Source organism: Lathamus discolor, chromosome 2 (assembly GCF_037157495.1).
Source record: "Lathamus discolor isolate bLatDis1 chromosome 2, bLatDis1.hap1, whole genome shotgun sequence".
Classification (NCBI taxonomy): Eukaryota; Metazoa; Chordata; class Aves; order Psittaciformes; family Psittacidae; genus Lathamus; species Lathamus discolor.
In genome coordinates, this window is record NC_088885.1 from 126,563,934 (window position 1) to 126,584,147 (window position 20,214).

The 20,214-nt window shown below is 39.5% G+C and overlaps 1 protein-coding gene across 10 annotated transcripts in view; it reads right to left on the bottom strand.

The window, feature by feature from the left end:
* The window catches only part of EYA1 (EYA transcriptional coactivator and phosphatase 1), an 89,533-nt gene that overhangs the window by 53,352 nt on the left and 15,967 nt on the right, over nucleotides 1–20,214 (bottom strand). For 4 of the 10 annotated variants that reach the window (XM_065669390.1, XM_065669392.1, XM_065669391.1 and 1 more), the window contains 6 exons: nucleotides 17,269–17,349; nucleotides 15,285–15,354; nucleotides 14,769–14,914; nucleotides 10,457–10,594; nucleotides 3,937–4,019; nucleotides 3,342–3,528 (listed from right to left, as the gene is read on the bottom strand). In XM_065669390.1, the coding sequence (XP_065525462.1) occupies nucleotides 3,342–3,528; nucleotides 3,937–4,019; nucleotides 10,457–10,594; nucleotides 14,769–14,914; nucleotides 15,285–15,354; nucleotides 17,269–17,349 (705 nt within the window). The remainder of the gene's footprint in view (nucleotides 1–3,341; nucleotides 3,529–3,936; nucleotides 4,020–10,456; nucleotides 10,595–14,768; nucleotides 14,915–15,284; nucleotides 15,355–17,268; nucleotides 17,350–20,214) is intronic. The other 6 variants (XM_065669394.1, XM_065669389.1, XM_065669393.1 and 3 more) reach the window with 3 other exon arrangements.

Sequence of the window (20,214 nt, forward strand, 5' to 3'; positions counted from 1 at the left end):
GGAATATCTACTCATGTATGGACTAAAAGCTCATCCCAGAAGGAACCTAATATTCTACTGTTATTCTGATCAAAGACATTGTCTTCTGTAAAGTAAATGTTAGAATCCTACAAGTGGTTAAAAAACCCAAAACCAAACTTGAAAAATTCTTACTTTTGAATTGAAACAAAATTTCCAATGAAATCTGAAGCAAAGCACATTAAAAAAAAAAAAAGCATACTGAGGGTTTTTTTTTTTTTTTTTGTTTAATAATTTTCTCATGTCACTAGGAAAAGTACAGCCTTCTATTAATGAGAAAATAACATTTGTTTGTATGTCTGTTTTATGGAAACTGGGACTATCAACCTCTGCCCAATCAAAAGGTTTAGTCAGACTAAGTTACAAGAAATTTTTCAGATCCATGCAGGGAAGAGAAAGAAGAAACACTGAGCATGAAAAATCTTAGCTTCTTCTGCAAGAATCCCTGGATGTCCTGGATTGCATGACAAAAACTTGCCTATGTAACTAGGAACTGTGGGAAACCATAAGAGGGTTATTTTATATTTACACAAGAATTAAACATTTTTAAAGTGGAATTATTTGAGCTTTCTAAGTCTGTAAAACTCTACTAAAAATGTTACAAGAGCACTTAATTACTTTCTTTCTTTTCGCATGTTTCTTACCAGACTTCTGCTTCGCTTACTGGCCCAAATTCATAGGAACCATCTATATTTTTCAAATTATTCTGGTGCCTCTGTAAAGTCTGAAGGTTCTTCTGTGCTTCTCCTGGCATAGTTCAGAACCACATGGATTACAAGAGGTTTTTAAATATAGAAGATATGCAGGAATATGAACATCCAAGTAAGAACAGCTGCAATTCAGCAGCTGGAGCCCATCCTACTAAAGGGGTACAGTAGCCTAATACCATGGCTCTGCACTGCTCCTGACCATCCGTCATATGCAAAGTTCCTGTTGTGGTAGAGAATCGGCAGCCTAATTTGCCCGGATGTGGCAAAACACCCTACAGAAATTTAACTACTTGTAATTAAAATTTGGTTAATTTGCACCTTTGTTCCATGTTTTTGACACAACTATGAATTTCCTTCTCTCTAATATGCCTTTCATTTGTCCCCACACCACCGGAATTCCCTTCTTCCATCCTGATCCCTCTTTGCTTTGACCCCAACCTTGCTTTGTCTTCCAAGCATACTGTGTATGAGCTCAACTGAGGCTCTGCAATACCCCTCAGCAAGAAGAAGGTAAAAAAATTTACACTGTCCAAGGGGAAATGGCAAGCAGGATTAAGGCTGTAGTTAAACTGAACACTAAACAGAGGTACTCATCCTTCTCCACTCAATACAGGAGGAGTCTAAATGGGTTTGATCCTAACTTTAATGCATAAAGATGAATGCATAAAGATAAATGGAGAAATCTAGGTCTAGCCCTATACCTTCTGCCAACTGCGACCTTGCTGGTGAAGGGGAACAGAAAGATGGTTTCCTTCTAATAAAAAGTGGCCCACAGCAGGTACTTTCCCAAAAGTGTCCCTGCCTGCAGTACAAGCAGCCAGCCCAAGATAACCCCATAGCCACATTGAATTCTTATTTGCAAACCATTTGAACTAACTTTTTCAGAACTGTTAAATCAGTAACATAAATATCTCAGGGAAAGAGCCAACTGTCCCAGCAATGCCAGAGGAGGACATGTCGAAGTAATGGCTAAGGAAGAGAATCACAGATGTACAGCTTTCAATACGTGAAAGCATAAACTAGAAGAGGGCTTAGTGCAAGACAAATTCTTAGGTGCCTACCTAACTCTTTCAAATGTTTAGACAAAACTTTGTTAATAACAGTGTGGAAGCTTTGAAAGAAAAAAAGAAAGAGTTCTTTAAAAGGAACTGATAGAAAAGTTTTCTCCAGGCTTATAGAGCACAGAAAACTAAACAGCCTTTAAGCCACTCAGTTTGAGCTTGGGAAAAATATACCTTCTCTTCTTTGTATGTGCATTTACTGTTGCTTTTAGCAAGTATCAACTACTTTTTAAAAATATATGCAGAGATTTTGCAAAAGATCAAGACCCAGATGATACAACGATTCAACTTCAGTATCTTCATAAAAGCTAAAACTTGATCACGTTTGGTTTTGGGTGTAAGAGGAACTCACTGTTTCCAACTTCAAAAGAAAAGCAAACAAACCCACAAGAAAACAAACAAAAGAAGAATTAACAACAAAGTGAAAAGCAGAGTAATTATGTAGACTCCAATATGCATCCATATATTCTAAAAGCTGCACACCAATATTCATTTATATATTTAGAAAGATTCATTTCTCAAATACATTGCAAACCCATGTGATCTTCTGCATATAAACACACACACCAACTGTATTTTTTTCCCTACTCACTTTCAGCAAATGTATCAAAGGAGACAACACTGCATACATTTTCTTTAGGTATAAACATGCAGAAAAACGAGAGTCCTAGCAAATTTAAACTCACATTGCACATGCAAGACTGGTCCCATCAAGTACATTAAGAAAACTGAAAACAACCTTCCCCAACAAAACTTCGAAACAAAACCTCCTGATAACATTGCCAAATCATAGCTGGGTTTTACTGCATTCCTGAAAAACATATCTGCAACATTAGATTTTCTCTCTGACAGATTTCAAACTTCTGCCATCAACCAACTACTGACATGCTTGAACTGTTAAAAAATGGGGGTGTTTAATAATGGGAAAAGTATTTTTCATCCCTCATTTCCAAAACCAGCTGGAGCAGTTTGGCATAAATGTTCAAAAAATATCTCAACTTGTAAAGGACTGCCAAATTCCAGCAAGAAAGGTAAAACGACTGGGAAAAAGGACAAACCACTGAAAATCTTTCCTCAAAATGGAAACACTTGTGCCATTTCAGCTCCCTATTACAAGCATTATTATGTCCCCTGAAAGTGAAAAGCACGAAAGTTCTCTTTCAAGTGGACAGTTGGGCTCTGGTCTGAAGGCTGCCTGATTTCAGTCTTACTTAGGAAAAATCAAAGGAGTTTATCTTAATAATAACGGAGCTTAAATGCACCAGGTTTTGGTTTAGTGTAAAGACTTTCTCATATCTTGCAATTTTTAACACAAGCATTTTACAAAAAAATACAAACAATTTGTATTTCACACAAGCTTTAAAGCTGGTACTGATCCTGGTTTTTCTTTAGTCTATTTTCTGTTAGAATCTGCGCAAGATGTGCCACAGGCTCAGGATTAAGAAATAATAATTAAAAAAAAATCGACTACATAAAAAAAAAAAATCCAATTCAATCCCCTTTTAACTTACAAAAACGTGCCTCATAGGGACCATAAAATCTATGTAATTACCTGCTGTAGGATCTGTAACCGCTTGACTGGTGATGCCAGATGGTGGTTCTTGAAGCTGGTATGTTGCATTTGTGGAGGGTGTTGTTGGGCTGGTGTTGCTGTTTGTCATGTAATGTGAAGGATATGGTGAGCTATTATAATACTGCGCATATTGGCCCTGGCCGAAACTGGGATAAGAGGGATATTCCTGCAAGAATGAAAAAAAAAAAAGGAACTGAATAGTCCATCAAAGGTTTGCTACCTTTTAGTACAAATTCCAAAATATAACTACAAACACATGTCAGACTTTCAGCACGTATGCTTCCTGGACTAGATGCTGTAGGTCCTAAAACTGTGAGGCATAAAAATGAAATCTAAATTACATATAATCTCATGCAAATAGTTTATTAGATACACTGCGGAAGGTATATAAGTAAGAACACCAACCCCAGACAATTAGTTCTTCTACTGGAAGATGACAAATTGAAGAAAAACATTTATAAACATTAGTTTAACTTGGAAGGATGTTAATTTCTTTCAAAAAGCTATTTAAGGGCTTAATTCTTCTCAGTGTTTGAGAATTTTAAGTTTCCTCAACTCATATTTACAAATTTACCTGCTGTGAACTATTAAATCCAGTAGAATTTGTGAGTGAATTATTTCCTGCATATATTCCTGACGATGTTGTAAAACTGGTGCCTGAAATGAAATGAAAAATTATGTGAATTACTAAAACATAGTATCAGAAAATAACTTCCACCATGTGATTATATCATAAGGATATGGCATTTTTGTAATTATTCCCATATGTTGACCGATTTGGTTGTCAACATCTCTGTAACATGCTAATATATGGAAAGTGATAATTCATCACTGCTATACCCTGTGCTTCATTATTGCAATAAAAAGATAAAACTTGAAATTTAGACAGGAATTTGGAGCCATCTCAGATCTGATTATTAGGCTATCGCAACCCTCAAAATAATACCCATCACTGGAAGTAATGAGGGTTTCTTTACATTCTGCTTCTGTTGAACAGTAACCGTGGGCTTTACCTTGAAAATGCCATCTCCCCTCACTGAAGCTCACTGGATCCATTTCTCCTACCACCTTTGAGAATTCGGTCCTCTCTTCTCCCCGAGCCTGCTCCTCACAGGAACAGCAAAAGCCACAGCTCCCTGCTCCGAAGCTTGGCAAGACTGCTAAGCCATTAGGATTCACTAATCGATCATAGACAGCCTTGGGCTGCAAACTTTTTTCTTTTTTGATAGAGTCTACCGGGCATGACACAAGGGAAAAAAGTACCTCTCTGAGAAGGGAGACCCAAGATAGATTGAATTTAACCCAGGGACTGAATTACCATGTTCACCTCCTCCACCGCCCCTTCATGAGCCATCAAAAATAGACAGATGGGGCTCTTGTTTAATACCTAACCTGAGAAGCTGTTCCACTAAAAGGGCAGCAACCCCCTTTCAGCTGTTTTTCCCTTGCTGGTTATAACCTGGGAGTGACACAGCCACCAGCTGAGACATATGGATGCACAGGGTGAAGCTACGTAAGCCACCAGAAAGTCTGTAATGAGGCAACCTATTGAACTCGTCCAGCGGGAGAGCACCAGTGCGCAGGTTGTTTATAGCCTCTCTCACCACCAAAATCTGCCTCAGTGCAAAGATCTACTCAGACCTTGGGAGCAAAAGCTTGCAGGTGAGCAGAGGAGGCAAGAAGGGATGGAAATCAACAGGGAGCTAGATGCAGATGCACTGGTCCTCTGATATCCCCAACATGACCCAATTAACAACCAAATCCTATGCAGTGGCTACTCATTGGAAAAAGTGATTTTTCTTGCAGCTCCAAACAGTGAGGAATGCAGGCAGGGCTGCATGCTTAGTACAACCCCTCAAGGGCATTTGTGAGCTATTTACATTTTTAAACAAAAAACCCAAACCAATAGTTATCCTAGCCATAAGAAGTCAGGAGGAAAAATATTTACATGCTTTGATTGCAAAAGATACTAAAACCACACAGAAGTTAAACCTAAAAGTAGGAGATGTGAAGTCCAACAGCAGTGGGAGCAAAAAATGAAGCTTAAACTTAAGGTGTGTGTGATAATGACTGTAAACATTTCCCTTGTATTTGCTATTAGTGCAAAAGCTCTGTGATTGTTGATAGATGCCACTAATCCTGTGAACTAAAATAAGATTACTTCAGCTGAAGAGTTGACATCCAAGTTTAGCAGATAGTACAGATAAACAGTACTAATGAGAAAAACATGTTTTAAGTTTAATTTCAAATTGGAAAACAGATGTTATTTTTTATTATAACAAACCCCAGAGCCAAAATACAGCTGAAAAATATTTTAAATTGCAAAACTTTGAAATACTATTTTATTTCTAATAGTGCTTTGGCTGGAAGAATGTAAGTCGCTGTGTCTATTTCTATAGTTATTTCTGAGTGACGCACTAATGCATTCAAACACAGGTTTTATAGGTCCACGGTTTGAGCCATTCTAAAAAGATATAAAAGGTCTCTTGTAAGAAGAAATAAAAAACTAACGAAAAAAAAACAACTTTTTTTTGAGGAATACATTATCTTTCCACAGAAAGTTTGGCAAATAATTTGCAAGAGCAAATGAGAAAAGTAATTACATGCCAGCCAGCCTCTCTCCCTCTCAGACAAAGACACACACATACTAACATGCAGATCTCTTTCATCTCATGGTCAGCACCGGCTCCTATGGAGGAGGGGTAGGGGTCTCCTAGACCGTAACAAACACGAAGCACGTTTCTCAGGAACAGCTCTGTGGGCCACCCAGAACTACTGGCCTAAAGCTGTTTTAAAAATACTCCAATTTTGCCATTTGTTTCTTAAATACTCAGCCGCAGCAGAGCATAGGGCTGCTGTCCTGCCTTAGCTGAGCAAACACAAAAATAAGAACCGCTACAAAACGCACAGGATTTATTGCCCCAAGTTGGCCAGCTACGTAGCTTTAAAATGTGATAAAAGCTGTAAATTGCAGGTCAAAGGTCTATTTTGCAAAGAGCGCAGACTCACATTAAAGCTGGGAATCCCAGTCAGCATCGGAAGATGGCCGGACCCTGCTGGGACCAGGGCGCAGAGCTTGCCCCCTTGCTGCTGCGAGGCGCGGGATGCGGTCCTCCCTTGGGTATTTGCCACAAGAGTCCATTTGCTTTTCTAGCTCAGACTCCTTGCCATGGGCTATGTCTATCATCAGGGTACAATGTATGTGGCAGAAGTTTAGCGCAGCTCTCCTGGGAAAGCCTAAGATGGCCAGATGGGCTATTTAAGCTCAAGGTTTCTTCCGTTTACTTACAGTGTTTAAAAATCCTTGGCAAACTCCCCCTTGTTGTCCTAGTAACTGCTTAGCCATCCAGCATAATATTTTTATACCGTATAATAATAACCGAATACCTTAACATTTACTTTTTAATGGTAGAATTCCCAAACCAATTGGTTAGTATATTCTCAACCATCACAGTCGTGGTAACTAAAACAATGCTGGTGCTCATCACAGGTCTAGTACCTTTCCAGTGGTGGGTGCAGGGTAAAAGCCACACTTCTGTCACAATCAAAGGATACCCAAGAAGAGAGTTGCAAATGGAGATCATCTATTGGCATTTCCCCAAGCCCTTCTCCACTTCATTTATCCTCCATGAGCAATCCTTACAACTCTGCCAATATAGGAACAACTGCCCATTCCCACAGCCGTTAGTCATGTAAGTGGTCTTTCAACATCTATGAGGCAACTTATATGAAAAACAGCTTAAGGAACATATTAAAGTAAGGGGGGAGGGAGTGGGAAGATGGGGTGGCAGAACCACCTAGGTCCTCTTCCCACCCTCTCACCTCCACACCCCCTGTTATAGGAATTACAAATTTGTAACAAACAAAAATCCAATTACCAGAATAACCTTAGCAAGGAGTCACAGGCAGCAATTTTCCTCATCTTTTTCAGAAGCTGGCAGTCTCTCCCTCCACTATTGTTTTGTGACTAATCACACTGTAATTTTAGCAGGGTCAGAAAAAGCACTGGGTTTAATTGGCTGCACACGCACTGCGAGGCAGCGCCTTTACATTGCAGGGAGACATTCACCCCAGGGAGAGGAACCTGAAGAACTCCTAGGCTTTGGAGCACAAGGTAACCCCACTCAGGAAGCACAGTCATGGCAACTGCAAGGCTGCTAGGAAATCCCCTTTACTGCAAGCCGGAACGCCAGCAGGGCCCCAAGCACACTGTCATGTAACGCTTGGTTGTGAAGGAGGTTGTGGGATCCATTATCCCCATTTAGCAGCTCAGCAGCCGCGCGCAGGAGATGAAGAACAGCTATTGCAGGCTGTGACAAGGCTGAGGCTGCAGCCTGCCCATCTAGTGCTAGAGGGGAAAGGGAGAATAAACTCATTTCCCTCTGGAGGTTTCTGCACAAACAACTGAACAGCGAACAGCAGCAGCACTACCCCCGTCTTCTGTCAAGAGAATCAATTTCATCCTTAAATAATAGTTGAAACTATGAATAGGTTCTCCTTCCAAAATTGAATGAGGAAAGGGAAACAAATGTTCCTGTTTACTTTTAACATCTGTTCAATCCAATGGAAGAATTAAGTTAATTTAAAGTTGTTTCAAATTCAAAATTTAGCCCAATGAAAACATTAAAAAGATATATATTCTCATGTACAGTATAGATATATACTGTCAACATTCAACTGCAAGAAGTTCAGCAATGCGATTATTTTCTACTTAGCTTCTAACAACTCTGCCAAGTTTTTAATTTGAAATATTCTCCTTATTTCCATACTTATGGACTCTAAGGTTTCTGCAGGAGACCAATCCTTCCCTCATCCACACGAAACGCTGTTTCTGAGCACAACAAAAATGACATAGCCACCACAGAGACTCGCAGACTCTGTGTCTCTTCTGCCCAAGCACAGCTCTTCTGCTGCCTTCCACGGGAGGGGAGCTCTCAGCCTAAGCACAGCACAGCTGGAGCAGAACCCAGGCTCAAACCCCCTCCTCTCTCAACCCTGTAGACAATACTGTCGTGAAATCAATGCCTCTGACCCTTCTCTCATTAGAGCTTCACAACTGGGTCATCTTTAACACATTTCTTTTGCAGAATATTTTTAGATCTTTGCCTTTCAGTGTGCAGCTGAAATGCTTTCCAAGATCTTACTGTTCCATTTCTTGACAACTGCCACCCTTTCATGACCTTGACAATTCCAGTCTTATACACATTTTGCACACTGCAGAAAACAAAGCAACAACCTTTATGACAGACCTCTATGTAGTCCATTGACCAAGCCCTAGTTTTGCTCTACTAATACCAGAATTCACTTAAATTTTCTAACAAGCACTCTTTCACATTATCACGTGCTGCTTGCCCTTTCCTCTCTCCATCAAATGAGTTTCCCATAGACATATGCAAAACTATTTCATTGTCCTCCCTAAAATCACTTTTTATTGACATCCCTCTGTTCTATATCTTACAAAATCCCCACCTTAGGAACTGCTAGATAAACAGTATGGGGTGACGACTGTTTATTATGCCTAAGCAGTGTCAGCTTTATTGCTACATTAGGCTTTCTTAGCCCATGTGTTTTATTTTAGCCTCCAACTTCTGTGGGAACTATATTTTCATTTGGCTGTATAAATTGGCACAAGAAGATCCTGATACATGACTGTGGCATGAAGGCACTACTGCAGTAGAAATTATAGGAAACATAGACATGATTTTTTCAATAACTATTTCCTAGCGACCATGAATTATCAGTTCCTTAAAAGCTGGAATGTTGATTCAGGAGCTCCTCATAGCTGCTGCTCCTGGCAAGCATTCTGAGCTCTGTCCTACAGACAGGTAGTGTTTTACAAGGGGATATGTGTGTTTAGTTTTTTTAGTGTGGGTATCTGCAGAAAGCAAAACCAATAGCCTGATTATGGTTATATTTACTCTGATGAGTAGATCATCACTACTCAGCATGTAGATGAAAGTTTGCATACTACTCATACTACCTTCCTCTCACTTGTCAGAACATACTACAAGTAAGCAATACTTCAGATGTCAGATGGTAGCTTCTGCCCTACAGAACTACTCAACACATAGTTCAAAAAGGGATTTAAAAAACCCCCAAACAGAACCAAGCAAAAAACATCTCCCTTCTATCTGAGCAAAGAACTGGATCAATATACCTCTAAAGCCTTGTAACAAAATCAAAACCTCATTCATTTGGTATCTGAAAGCACTTCTGCCTCAAGACATACCATGGAGCATTTACATGATGGTGTTCAGTTTAAACGGAACATGATAATAACAAAGAGAAGCACCGAACTTTTAAAAAAAATGTGGTCTGATTCTGTCAGCGATCATGTTATTTCAACAGTCCTAAAATCTGAAATACACCTGATTTCAACCGACAAATTCGGGGGTGAAAAGTCCTGCAGCAGACACCCAAAATTAACTATTTGTAGTAAAAAAAGATTTTTTTTTTAAATATCCCTTAAAGTGGTGGAAACCCAGAACCAGGCACACCCAGTGACTTCCTGATATAGAAGGGGAACAAGGAATTGGGAGAACAAGGTGAAAAGATATTAAGTAAACTAAACAGGCAAGTAAGGCTACAAAGTATAATTGATAATAATAGCCCGCACATACAGAGGCTTACAGCTTTTAAATAGACTTCAAAGAGACAGACTTCAATCATTACTTAGCTACTTCCACAGCTGCAGTAAGTATTTTTATCTTCCTCTCCCTCCCCAAACACACTCAGGTGTCAAATTATATTTGGCACTTCCTAAATTCATAATCCTGACATGTTTTCCAGGACTTGCTTTGTCACATTCATTTGCTGAACTATTACTATTCGGAGATAAATTTTTACTGTAATAACACTACAACACTTCACTATTTAAAAATTAATGAAGCGAGTGATCTTTGAAATTACTGAGAGCTGGCCTGTCGCTGCTCTCAGTAAAGGCAATCATCATTGCAACTCCAACTGCAATAACATCCGAGGTAAGTGCTCAAGAAAACATTCACTTTTATTCTAGAATGTAAAGAAATAAGGGAAAAAAACCCAAACATTGTATTAAATACATCTAATTAATGGTAATATCTTTTCATACAGACCTTGCATCTGGTAGCTATAGGGAGCCTGTCCAGGTTGAGGTGTGCTAAAGCTGGCACCGTAGCTTAGAAATCCTGTCTGTCCAGGTGACTGTGACTGTGCCAATCCACCTTCTGTCTTGATGCCTGCCCACAATGCACCTAAATCAGTTAGTGACAGCAAATCTATTTGTTCATATTCAAACAGGGATGGAAAATAAAATCACTTAATTAACAGCATTTTTAACATGTAAGTATTACTGCATGCATGAGAGAACAAATATCGAGAACATACACAAATGAACAGGGTAAGGGCAGCCTAAAAGCACACATAAAACTGAAGTTCACCAGGGAGAGGTTAAATTCAAAACTGTGTTTCCAATAACTGCAAAAGAAATTTATACATGAACAGGAAGTTGCATTATTCCTTTTTTCCTTTCCTGCCAGAGGCTAACTTTTCCATATATTCATGACATTTCACAGAGGCAGATCAGCAACTTTATAAGATTTTAATGAAGCATAGCATAGCCAAGCCCTCCTGCCATCTACCCATTACTGACATAACTGAGATTTGCATTGTGTAATATTCCTACATGAAAATTACGTGGCTGTGAGTGCAAAGGCTTTCTAAGGAATTGGAAGTGGATAAAGAGAACTAGCAGTATCAAGTATAATGATGATTTTCAAAGCTAATTAAACACTATAGGAGGCATTCAGTCTTTTAACAAATAAACACCTAATAGAGAGGAACTATTCCTAAAGCGATCTCCCATACTGGGAAAAACATAGCAGAGAGTCATTAATCTGCACTGACAGGGAAATCCATTATACGTCACATTACCCTCTCATTTCCAAATTTTGTAATAAAAGAATCCAAAGTCCGATTAAATGAATGACTTGCTTCCCAACTTCAGCGATTCTTCCCCCAGTTTGTAAGGCAACAAGCAAGTAAATATCAGCAAGTGAAACACTGAGGAAACACACACGAATTGGCCTCTGTCTCTTAGTTTTAATTATAAGGTTGTCCCAACATGAACTACCATTTAAAAATAATTATAGCCAAAGCAATGGAAAAGTAATACAATACTCTTAGGTTTCACTGTGGCATTCAGTGATATCTCATTGTTCAGAAACCACCGTTATTTGAACTGAATTAACTAAGTGTGAATTAGTAACATTCCTTTGAAAATTACTGTTAACCTAAGTCCATTTCCTAGTTGGATTTTTTTTTTTTAAACAATATTCAATGCTTGAAGGTAGGAGAGGTCTGAGAAGTCGCTGTGCTTGCAGAGCCTCAATATCTCCCTATATACAATTGGCAGCATGTTTTCTTCTGCCATTTACATCATTATTTTTCAACTGCTGTCATTAATTACCCTTAATTCCTTCTGCCAGACCTGCTAACTGCCAGACTGACCCTGTTTGCTTGCTTCTTCTGTTTCAAGTTACAATTAAACAATCCCAGTGACGAATCTGACACCTCATTTCCAAGGGGAAACTCCTGCTATGGATGTTTTGGTATCAATGTTCTATTTGTCCTGTTTAAGGACTTCTGAAATGCTGATTAAATATTGCTTAGAGAAAGTTTAACTAGATCAAGCATTAAATTTCTAGTCCAGGTTTAACAGCCTGATTCAACTCTCCACCTCAGACAAAGCAGGAGGAGACAATCAAAGGCAACAGCAGGAGGATGCCACTTGAGTGAAGACAACTTGGCACCAACATGCTCGTTTGCAAACCTCCATGCTATGAAGACCCTTTTATCTCCTGGGACTTACTCTTCCCACCTGCTCTCATCCAGAAGGCCTTCACTCATCATACCCTGATGCTCTCTTCTTCTTCTCCCAAGTCTAATTTATGCAAGGATGTGGAAAGGGACAGTGAGAAAACATAAGGGGACTGCCAAAATATGGGAAGAAAAAAGTTGGTAAGATAAGCTTTCGCTAGATGCTGGTACCAGAGCAGGCAGGAAGAAGGAGCTTCAGGAAATTCTCCAGCCTCCTCAGGGGCTTTGCAGATGAACCAGAGCCAGGAGCCCCTGGGAGGCAGCTGTCAGTGGCATTCCCCTCCACCCCCCTTCCTGCCTGCACGGCTGCACCACAGTGGAGCTGGGGGAGTGGAAAAATGAAAAGGCTAGAGGAGCGTTCGAGACAGCATCTTTCCAAACTCTGCCCTAGAGAGAAAACCTGAGGAAGGTTGATACGGGAATTCATGAATATTTTCTCTTCCAGTGAGCTCCAGAGTAAAGAAACACAAAGAAAGAAGTTCCCCACTCCAACTCAGTTTTTCCTTTCACATATGTCATAAGCCTACTCTCTTTATACCTGCTGGAAGCTTTCTGCCTAGATGAGAGAAAGGAGAGGCAGATGGAACATGGGGTCTAAGATTCAGACCAGAGACGAGAATTTTGGCTCTAAACAGGTTTCACTGTGGCAAATGAGCATCCCAGTGTTCCCCATGTAATTTATTTTGGGAGCACGGATTGCATGATGTGCCTTAGCTATATCAAAATATATATGGTGTTAGGTCCCAAAACTTCTTAATAGTTGTTTACTTTTAAATATGACTCCTATAAAGTACATCAGCAAGGAGCACCCTAGCCCCAGTCATGAAGCACTGTCTGAAAAGAACAAAACGTGTTAAAATCCACTTAGCTTAGGAGCTAGGGGTTTCAGTGGTCAAAATCATCTCTGCAACATAAAAAGTTAGGCAAAAATTACCTGAGGTCCTAGGCTCAGGGATGGACTGAGCAAGAAAACAAAACAAAGGAGGAGGCAGGCATGTTAACCCCCGGTGAGCAGTTGCCAAGTGAAACAACTCTCAGTTGTAGCTCAGACGACAGTGAGACAGCTGAACTCAAGTCCTGAAATCTTGAAATCAAGGCCTTGCTGAAGTCAGTGGGAATTTTATAGTTGACTTCAGTGAGGTCAGGATTTCATCCAGAGGAACCAAGCAAAAAACAGAAAGTCACTGTTAGGGCTGCCCAAGCCACCACAGCCGGCCAAGTATGAGCATAAGGTGTCCACAGGAGAAACAGGTCAAGAAAACCGTGGTGGGGAAGGGAGTTGTCTGTTATCACACCACCTGATCCAGTGGGAAAGAGCAGAGAAGCTCTCATCAGCAGCATGAGCTTGCGGGGGAGGGTGTGGGCAAGAACCTCCATTTTTGTAGCCTTGAAAATGTAGTTTGGATATCCTTAAAGTATTTTTTAAGTCTAAAATATGTGGATTTGAAGTGAAACTGAAACATGCAATTCATGTTTATAGCCATACTTTTGGCAGTAAATAATCAAGGCTGTAGCCACAGAAAGAATGTCTCCTTGGATTGTAATTATTGATGATATACTAATGAAACACTTTTTTTAAAGTAAGGGGGAATAATAATCTATTTCTTGTACCTACTGTTCACAATAGTCTGCTGTAGGATATACTTGAGACCCATTTGTTTCAACCGCAGATTTCATGATGAAAGATTCACCGGTTTTGCACTTGGAGAGTTTTACTGATTTTTAGGGGTACAGCTTGTACTGTAAATTCTGTTCTTTTGGTATAAAACTCACATTACCTGAATGTAGCTTTACAAAATATACTGCTAAAAACATGTGGATTGTATATTTTTAATACGTTCCACCAGAGGAATATAAGACCTATTTTCTAATAATGCATCCTTGCTGCCGAACTGCTCTGTGGTCTGCCAGCAGACAGTCTGGCAGCAAAATGGTCTCACCCACAGCCACTTGTTTTTAAATTAAATTTTTTTGGAAATCTTTCTACTTAGTGCTATCTCCTTCATCAGGCAGACAGGGCTTTAGTGGCAATTTACCTCAATTTTCACCTCCAGGGAGTTTCAAACACTGGAAGTCAGATTTATTTTATCATTTGAGGGGGTCTTTTTGAATCAGTTTTTTCACCTGTTGAAAATCAAGACAGCTTCACTGGTTCATTTGGGTTTCCGTAATCTGGATCAGCTGCTATTCAGTGTTTTATGTACCAATGTACCCTACTGCATTGCTGGAGAGCAGAGCTCCTCAGCAAGTCACCAGGAGCTGTGCTTGTGTAAAGGAAGTCCCTAGACCTCTTTTCCCATTTTGTTTTTTAACATCATTAAAATCCTAACGAATCTCTCCCCTTGATCCCAAGACAGAGTCATCCTCCTGAGTAGCTTCTTAGCTCTACATAAAATAAGCATTACTCTCTCCAATGGGGAAATTACCAGTCTTCCACAAGAAACACCAGAGAGCACAGCTGTCCCACTAAGCAGTAATGCACGGATCACATAATCTTGATCTAAAAAACATTTAACTCAGGAATAAAATAGCACGGATGTGATCTCTTACCATATGAAGGGATTCCGTAGGGTTGGCCTGGCTGGGGGTAAGTGGCATAAGCTGTAGCTTGTTGCATCCCTGTTGTAAACTGTGTTTGCCCATATGCAGCCATCGTTTGTGAAGAAGGGGTAGGAAGAATATGTGGGTATGGTCTGCTATTGATTACAAATGACATAAAATAAGACAGACACTGCATTAGACAGACATTTGTGTACTTATTTTTAGCCTTATTATTATCCCGCTACTTCATTAACACATAATTATAGCCTGTGCTAAACAACAGAACCTCTCAAAGACAAAACAACAATAAGAAATCAAGAATAAAATAATAAGTAAAATAAGAACTTTCCAAATATTTTTCAAATACATTCTTTGCATTTAAAAAAATATATTTTTTCCCCAGAAGCTGCTGCAGTTTAAATTATGACTTAACAGATGGACCCAATTATTGTTTTAAATGAAGTTAAAATCTGCCTATGTCAGTTATTATTATTACTACTATTATTATTTTAAAAGATATCATACTTGGAAGGGTAAATCTGTGGTGGGGAGAACTGGTGTGTTTGTCTTGGGCTGAAACCACTGCTTCCAATTGCTGCACCAAGGAGAAAAGAAAGCACACAGAAGTGTAAATACACACACCAAAGATAAATATTATTTTTCCTAATAGAATTTCAGAGTATTAACAAGATTTTAATTAAATTCAAATATCATTGATACCTTAGATAGAAAATAATATTTTACCAGGAACTATGCAAGAATGCTTAACATTAAAATCTTGATTACAAATCTCAAATACTAAATTGCCCCTTTGTACAACTCCTGAGCAATAGTTTATTCTTTGCTCTCACACAGACAACATTTTCAATGCAAACAACCTATTTCCGAATGGAAACATTTCCCTCCATATTTTCAAAGGATTGTTGATATCTCAAGTGCAACATTTTATTAACTTTTAGAATTTTTAAGACCTACATTTTATGAAGGAGCTTTATGCATGCCTCAATTGAAAACATATGGCCAGCTTAAGAGCACATGCTTCCTTTTTTTTTAATAATCCATAATACAGATGATGTATTACCATATTACACTTCCTTCTCTTTTGCCCCACCTTATCTGCTTTCTAAAATGCTTTCAGACCGTCAAAACAGTCAGCATTGCATAAAGATGTCCAATGTGCAAATGTTCTTAGTGAAACAACGAAGCCTAGGAGGCTAAATAGTAAGCTTCTCCCCTGCAGCCCAGCCACTGTTAACACAGAGCTTTAAGCCAATCCATACCAATTTCTTTCGGTATTTTTGGGTGCTGCTGAGAGCGTGGCAGATGTGCTGGCATGCTCTGCTCTAGGGGTTATGTTCGGGAGCTCTTCCCTCTCTGGTTACCGTTTGGGTGCCACTTCTTCTCTACGTCCCAAGGTGGGTTTTGAAGCCTCTGCCAGGAAGGGGTCAGTGGCAGGTTATGAGACTACTGTAAAATCAGACAGCCAGAGAAACAACAGGCCCTATTGCTAAGTACTTGGAAATAAACAAGGCACGGATAATTACCCTTTGCCAGCTACCCTTTTCCTGGCCAACTACAGGGAAAATCCATCATCTTTACACTCCAGGAGCACTAGCGAAGCATGGAGGGAAGCCGGGAATCTCTTTCCATGCCTTCCACACCTGATAAATTTTTCTTTCCTGTGGCCCGTGAGGCTGCAGATACATCAAATACTACAGTCTGACTTTTAGTCAGACCACCACAGACATATGAAGCTACTATTAAACACACTACCTTTTCTTCTTTCAGAGATCTAAAATATTCCAGAAACATTTTGGCTTTCAAGTTTGATACTTTCATACTCAATAGCATGTGCAGAAAATGGAGGATGCGACAAGACCAGAAAAGGGTAGCCTACTTGGAGGCTGACTGGTTGCGAGATGTCGAATTTTGCTACTCTGAAAATATAATCCCACAACATGGCATAGATCCTTTTTTATTTGATTTGCGTCATAAAAACGATGTGCTGGAAATACCACAGTTAACCCATAGGTACGCAAAACTGTGCAGACATACTAGGATTTTTCTCACAGTGTTTCTGTCCTGTATGTTAAAAGCTGCGTTTGGCTTCCAGAAATAAAAAAAAAAAAAGCCTGACAAAAGAACGCATACCTTGATAATAATAAATTATAATAAATGAGGAAGACCTACCCCTCAATTGCAACACTAATCACAGAGGCAGGTATGTTTACTCACAGAAAACAAAACAGTAATTACTCTGGGCCAGAATACTCCCCAGTGAGACTCCCACTGAAGACACCAATGGACATTAATAAGCCCGATGCTGTAATTCTCTCTACTTGGGGAAAACGCCTATTGACTTACACTGGCTGCATCAGATGAACAGAAAGAGGCATAAACTGCGAAGTGCACAAGGCTTTTTAACAGCTGTGCACAGGTTTAGACCACATGGGATAAGAAAATAGCAAATGAAAAAATGCTGAGCTTTAAATCTTTGTTTTTTCCTTACCTGATCCTGAGAAATTGTCTAAAGACCCGTCTGTAGTAGTAGTAGTAGCAATCTCACTGCTGTTCATTGGTTCAGTTTTAACTACAGAAATATAAACAAAATATATTCTATATGCACCTAATATTCTGGCACACACATGCACACACTCACTACAGCCACAAATTCAATAAAACAAAAGTCTTCAAAAAATGTTTTAAATCATGGCTATCAACATTTTGCATTTATGCATTTTTGTATACAAACAATGCAAAGTACTGGCAGCTATGATTTACACATACATATGAAATGATCGGGAGGGTTATTTCTGTCCCCAGGGAATAAGAGCCACTGTAACAAACCAGAAGTCCCCATGCAACTTGCTGCACCTGTCCTGATTCCTCTTAATCCTGCAGACCCAACAATAAGGGTCCACATTTAGATCAGGTCATGCAGACATTTAAAGGCTTGAAAGACAGCAATTTGAGTAAGACAAAAAAGGAAATAGTTTTCAAATGGGTTTCTCTGAGTGCTGTTCAATATTTTTTCTCCATCCAAATAATTTTTCAGAGGAAAAATGAGAATTTGTGATGAAGTAAAACACCTTACTTGTAGTGAATTTCTCCTCTCAAAATGGAAACCAACTTTATACTCAGCAACCCTGAATAAACAAAGGGGAAACAGCCCGAAGCAGATCCATCAGAGAATGTTTTTACATTTTATTTCCTCTGCAACCCAACACGGCTGTCAGAGAGTAAAAAAAATGAGATATTCTCTCTTGGCTCATACTGCTTCATAATTTATTATTAATTAATGACTTTTAACAAAGTCTGAAGTAAATAAACAGATTCGCCTTTCTTACTCCAGCACAATGGCAGTAACATCAGTATTCCAATCCACGGCATAAGGATGGGACTGACCTGGCATGAATGCAAACAGGCACAATACCTACTCCCAGGGAGTTATCAGATCAGCACAGCAATTTCTCAGATCCATTTTTACACCCCTAGCTTTTGGAGTCACAGCACACCAAAAGCAATGGAGGAGGATGTTTCAGAAAACTATGGAGCTGATCTTACTAGCAACATCCCACCGCTTTCACTTCTGTTGACACACACAGCCACCACTGCCCATGCACCAGCACTAGTGCATACCTGACCTTTCAGCAAGGCAATTCAGCAAAACTGCAGAACATGAATCGAAGATAACTAAGGTAAACTGTACCTCATTTGACATGCAAAGCTTTAGTGCCATCTTGACATAGGTGTACATAAATGTAGGTATGTTTGACTATACTTGTGTGTTCAGGAATTGCAACCATCGCTAGCAGAAACCCTTCTGGTACCAGGCTTGGAAAGGGCAAGGGAGAGGCATTTCTCCCTTTTGACAAAGGACCTTTCTTTTCCTTGTCAATCCAAATTCTTATTTCTGCATGCCTAAGTATTCCCTTCGCACAATGTCATCCACAGGATTTATATGCAATCTCTCAAGATTTTCCTAATCACCCACTATTTTCTTCTGATTCTCATGCAGGATGTTCTGTCTGTACACACTTACACAGATCCATGCTAGCTCCAAACAAAACTCTGCTACGCCTGTATTAGCAAGCAGTGCAGCACAGTAAGAAGTTTCATGGAATTAAATGGTTGCTGCAGAGGGTCCCCTATCCACAGTTTAGGCATTTTCGGGGGGGTTACACATGCTAGTTTAGACTTGCCCAAGGAGTGAGCACCCATCGGCAGCTGGGGAACATTAGCTGCACTTCTGCAGAGCACTTTTTCTGAAAGAAGTGAAGTCCGAGAGACTCCATTGTGGAGAAACCACTCCAAGGTGAATTTATTCATGGCGAATTTCTGTGTGGTAAGAAAGGGTGGCCAGGAAGTTCACTTCAAAAGCGCACTCATGATCTGAACTTCAACTCTAATACAAATGTATTTCTTAAAATCACAGCATAGAACATATCCAACATCCGGTTTATAACTAAATACTGAACGTCTAACACACAGATACAATAAAATAGTTATTGCAGTGTCTATCTCAAGTAATTCCAGAAATGGCCAGATTTTTGCACCAAATTCTAGTTTGTTAATCTAGATACAAAGAATTATAGCATCTACGTTATCTTCTCCTTTTTCTTAGATGTTTATCACAGCTGCATTTTACAGTCAGACTAATATTTCCCTCGTAGATTACTCCAGCTTTCCCCAAAATATGCAAGTCTTCTGAACCTAAATTCCATAATGCAATTATACTTTTGGAAAGACCAAAAAAACATGCTTTTTTCTACAGCTGACAGCTGTGGGGGAGGGAAAGAGAGGGAGACAACTAACTTGGGGTACAGGGTGGAAGATTTCAGTATACACTTTCTCCAAACATTTACTCACTTTTCCAGAGAAAAAATTATCTATAATCCTTGAAAAAAAAAAAATCATTATTTGGATCATGGCAAAGTAGCAGTCCAAGGACAATGCTGAGCCACCTCACACAATATAAAGACCTATAGCATCATTTGTTACAGTTGAAGATTTTAACGGACCTTGACACCACAGCTAGCTGGGAATGTACTAAAGATGGACAGGAACTGAAAAGCCATCCATTACCCACGCATTTGAATTAAAATGCAGAAAATGACAGCGTATTTTCTTGTATCTGAGCCTCAACATATTTCAAGAGGATGAAAGCTTGCTATACAAAGAAAAAAACTGAGAACAGCCATGGTTTTACCCACTGGAAATATTTACCACGTGTATTTTCACCACAAAGGAATGTCTTTAATTTTTCCAAGGCAAAAACTGACCTTCAGTGGAGCATATTTCACCCCAAAATCACAGGAAAGAGAGCTGTGAAGGGATTGCTTGAGGTTAAAATCTGCCAGTCTATCACAGTAGCACATCAGCAATCCATGTCTATGATGAGAGGCATATGGAGCTGTCCAAGGAAGCAAGGCTTTGGACAGTCACGCATCTGACC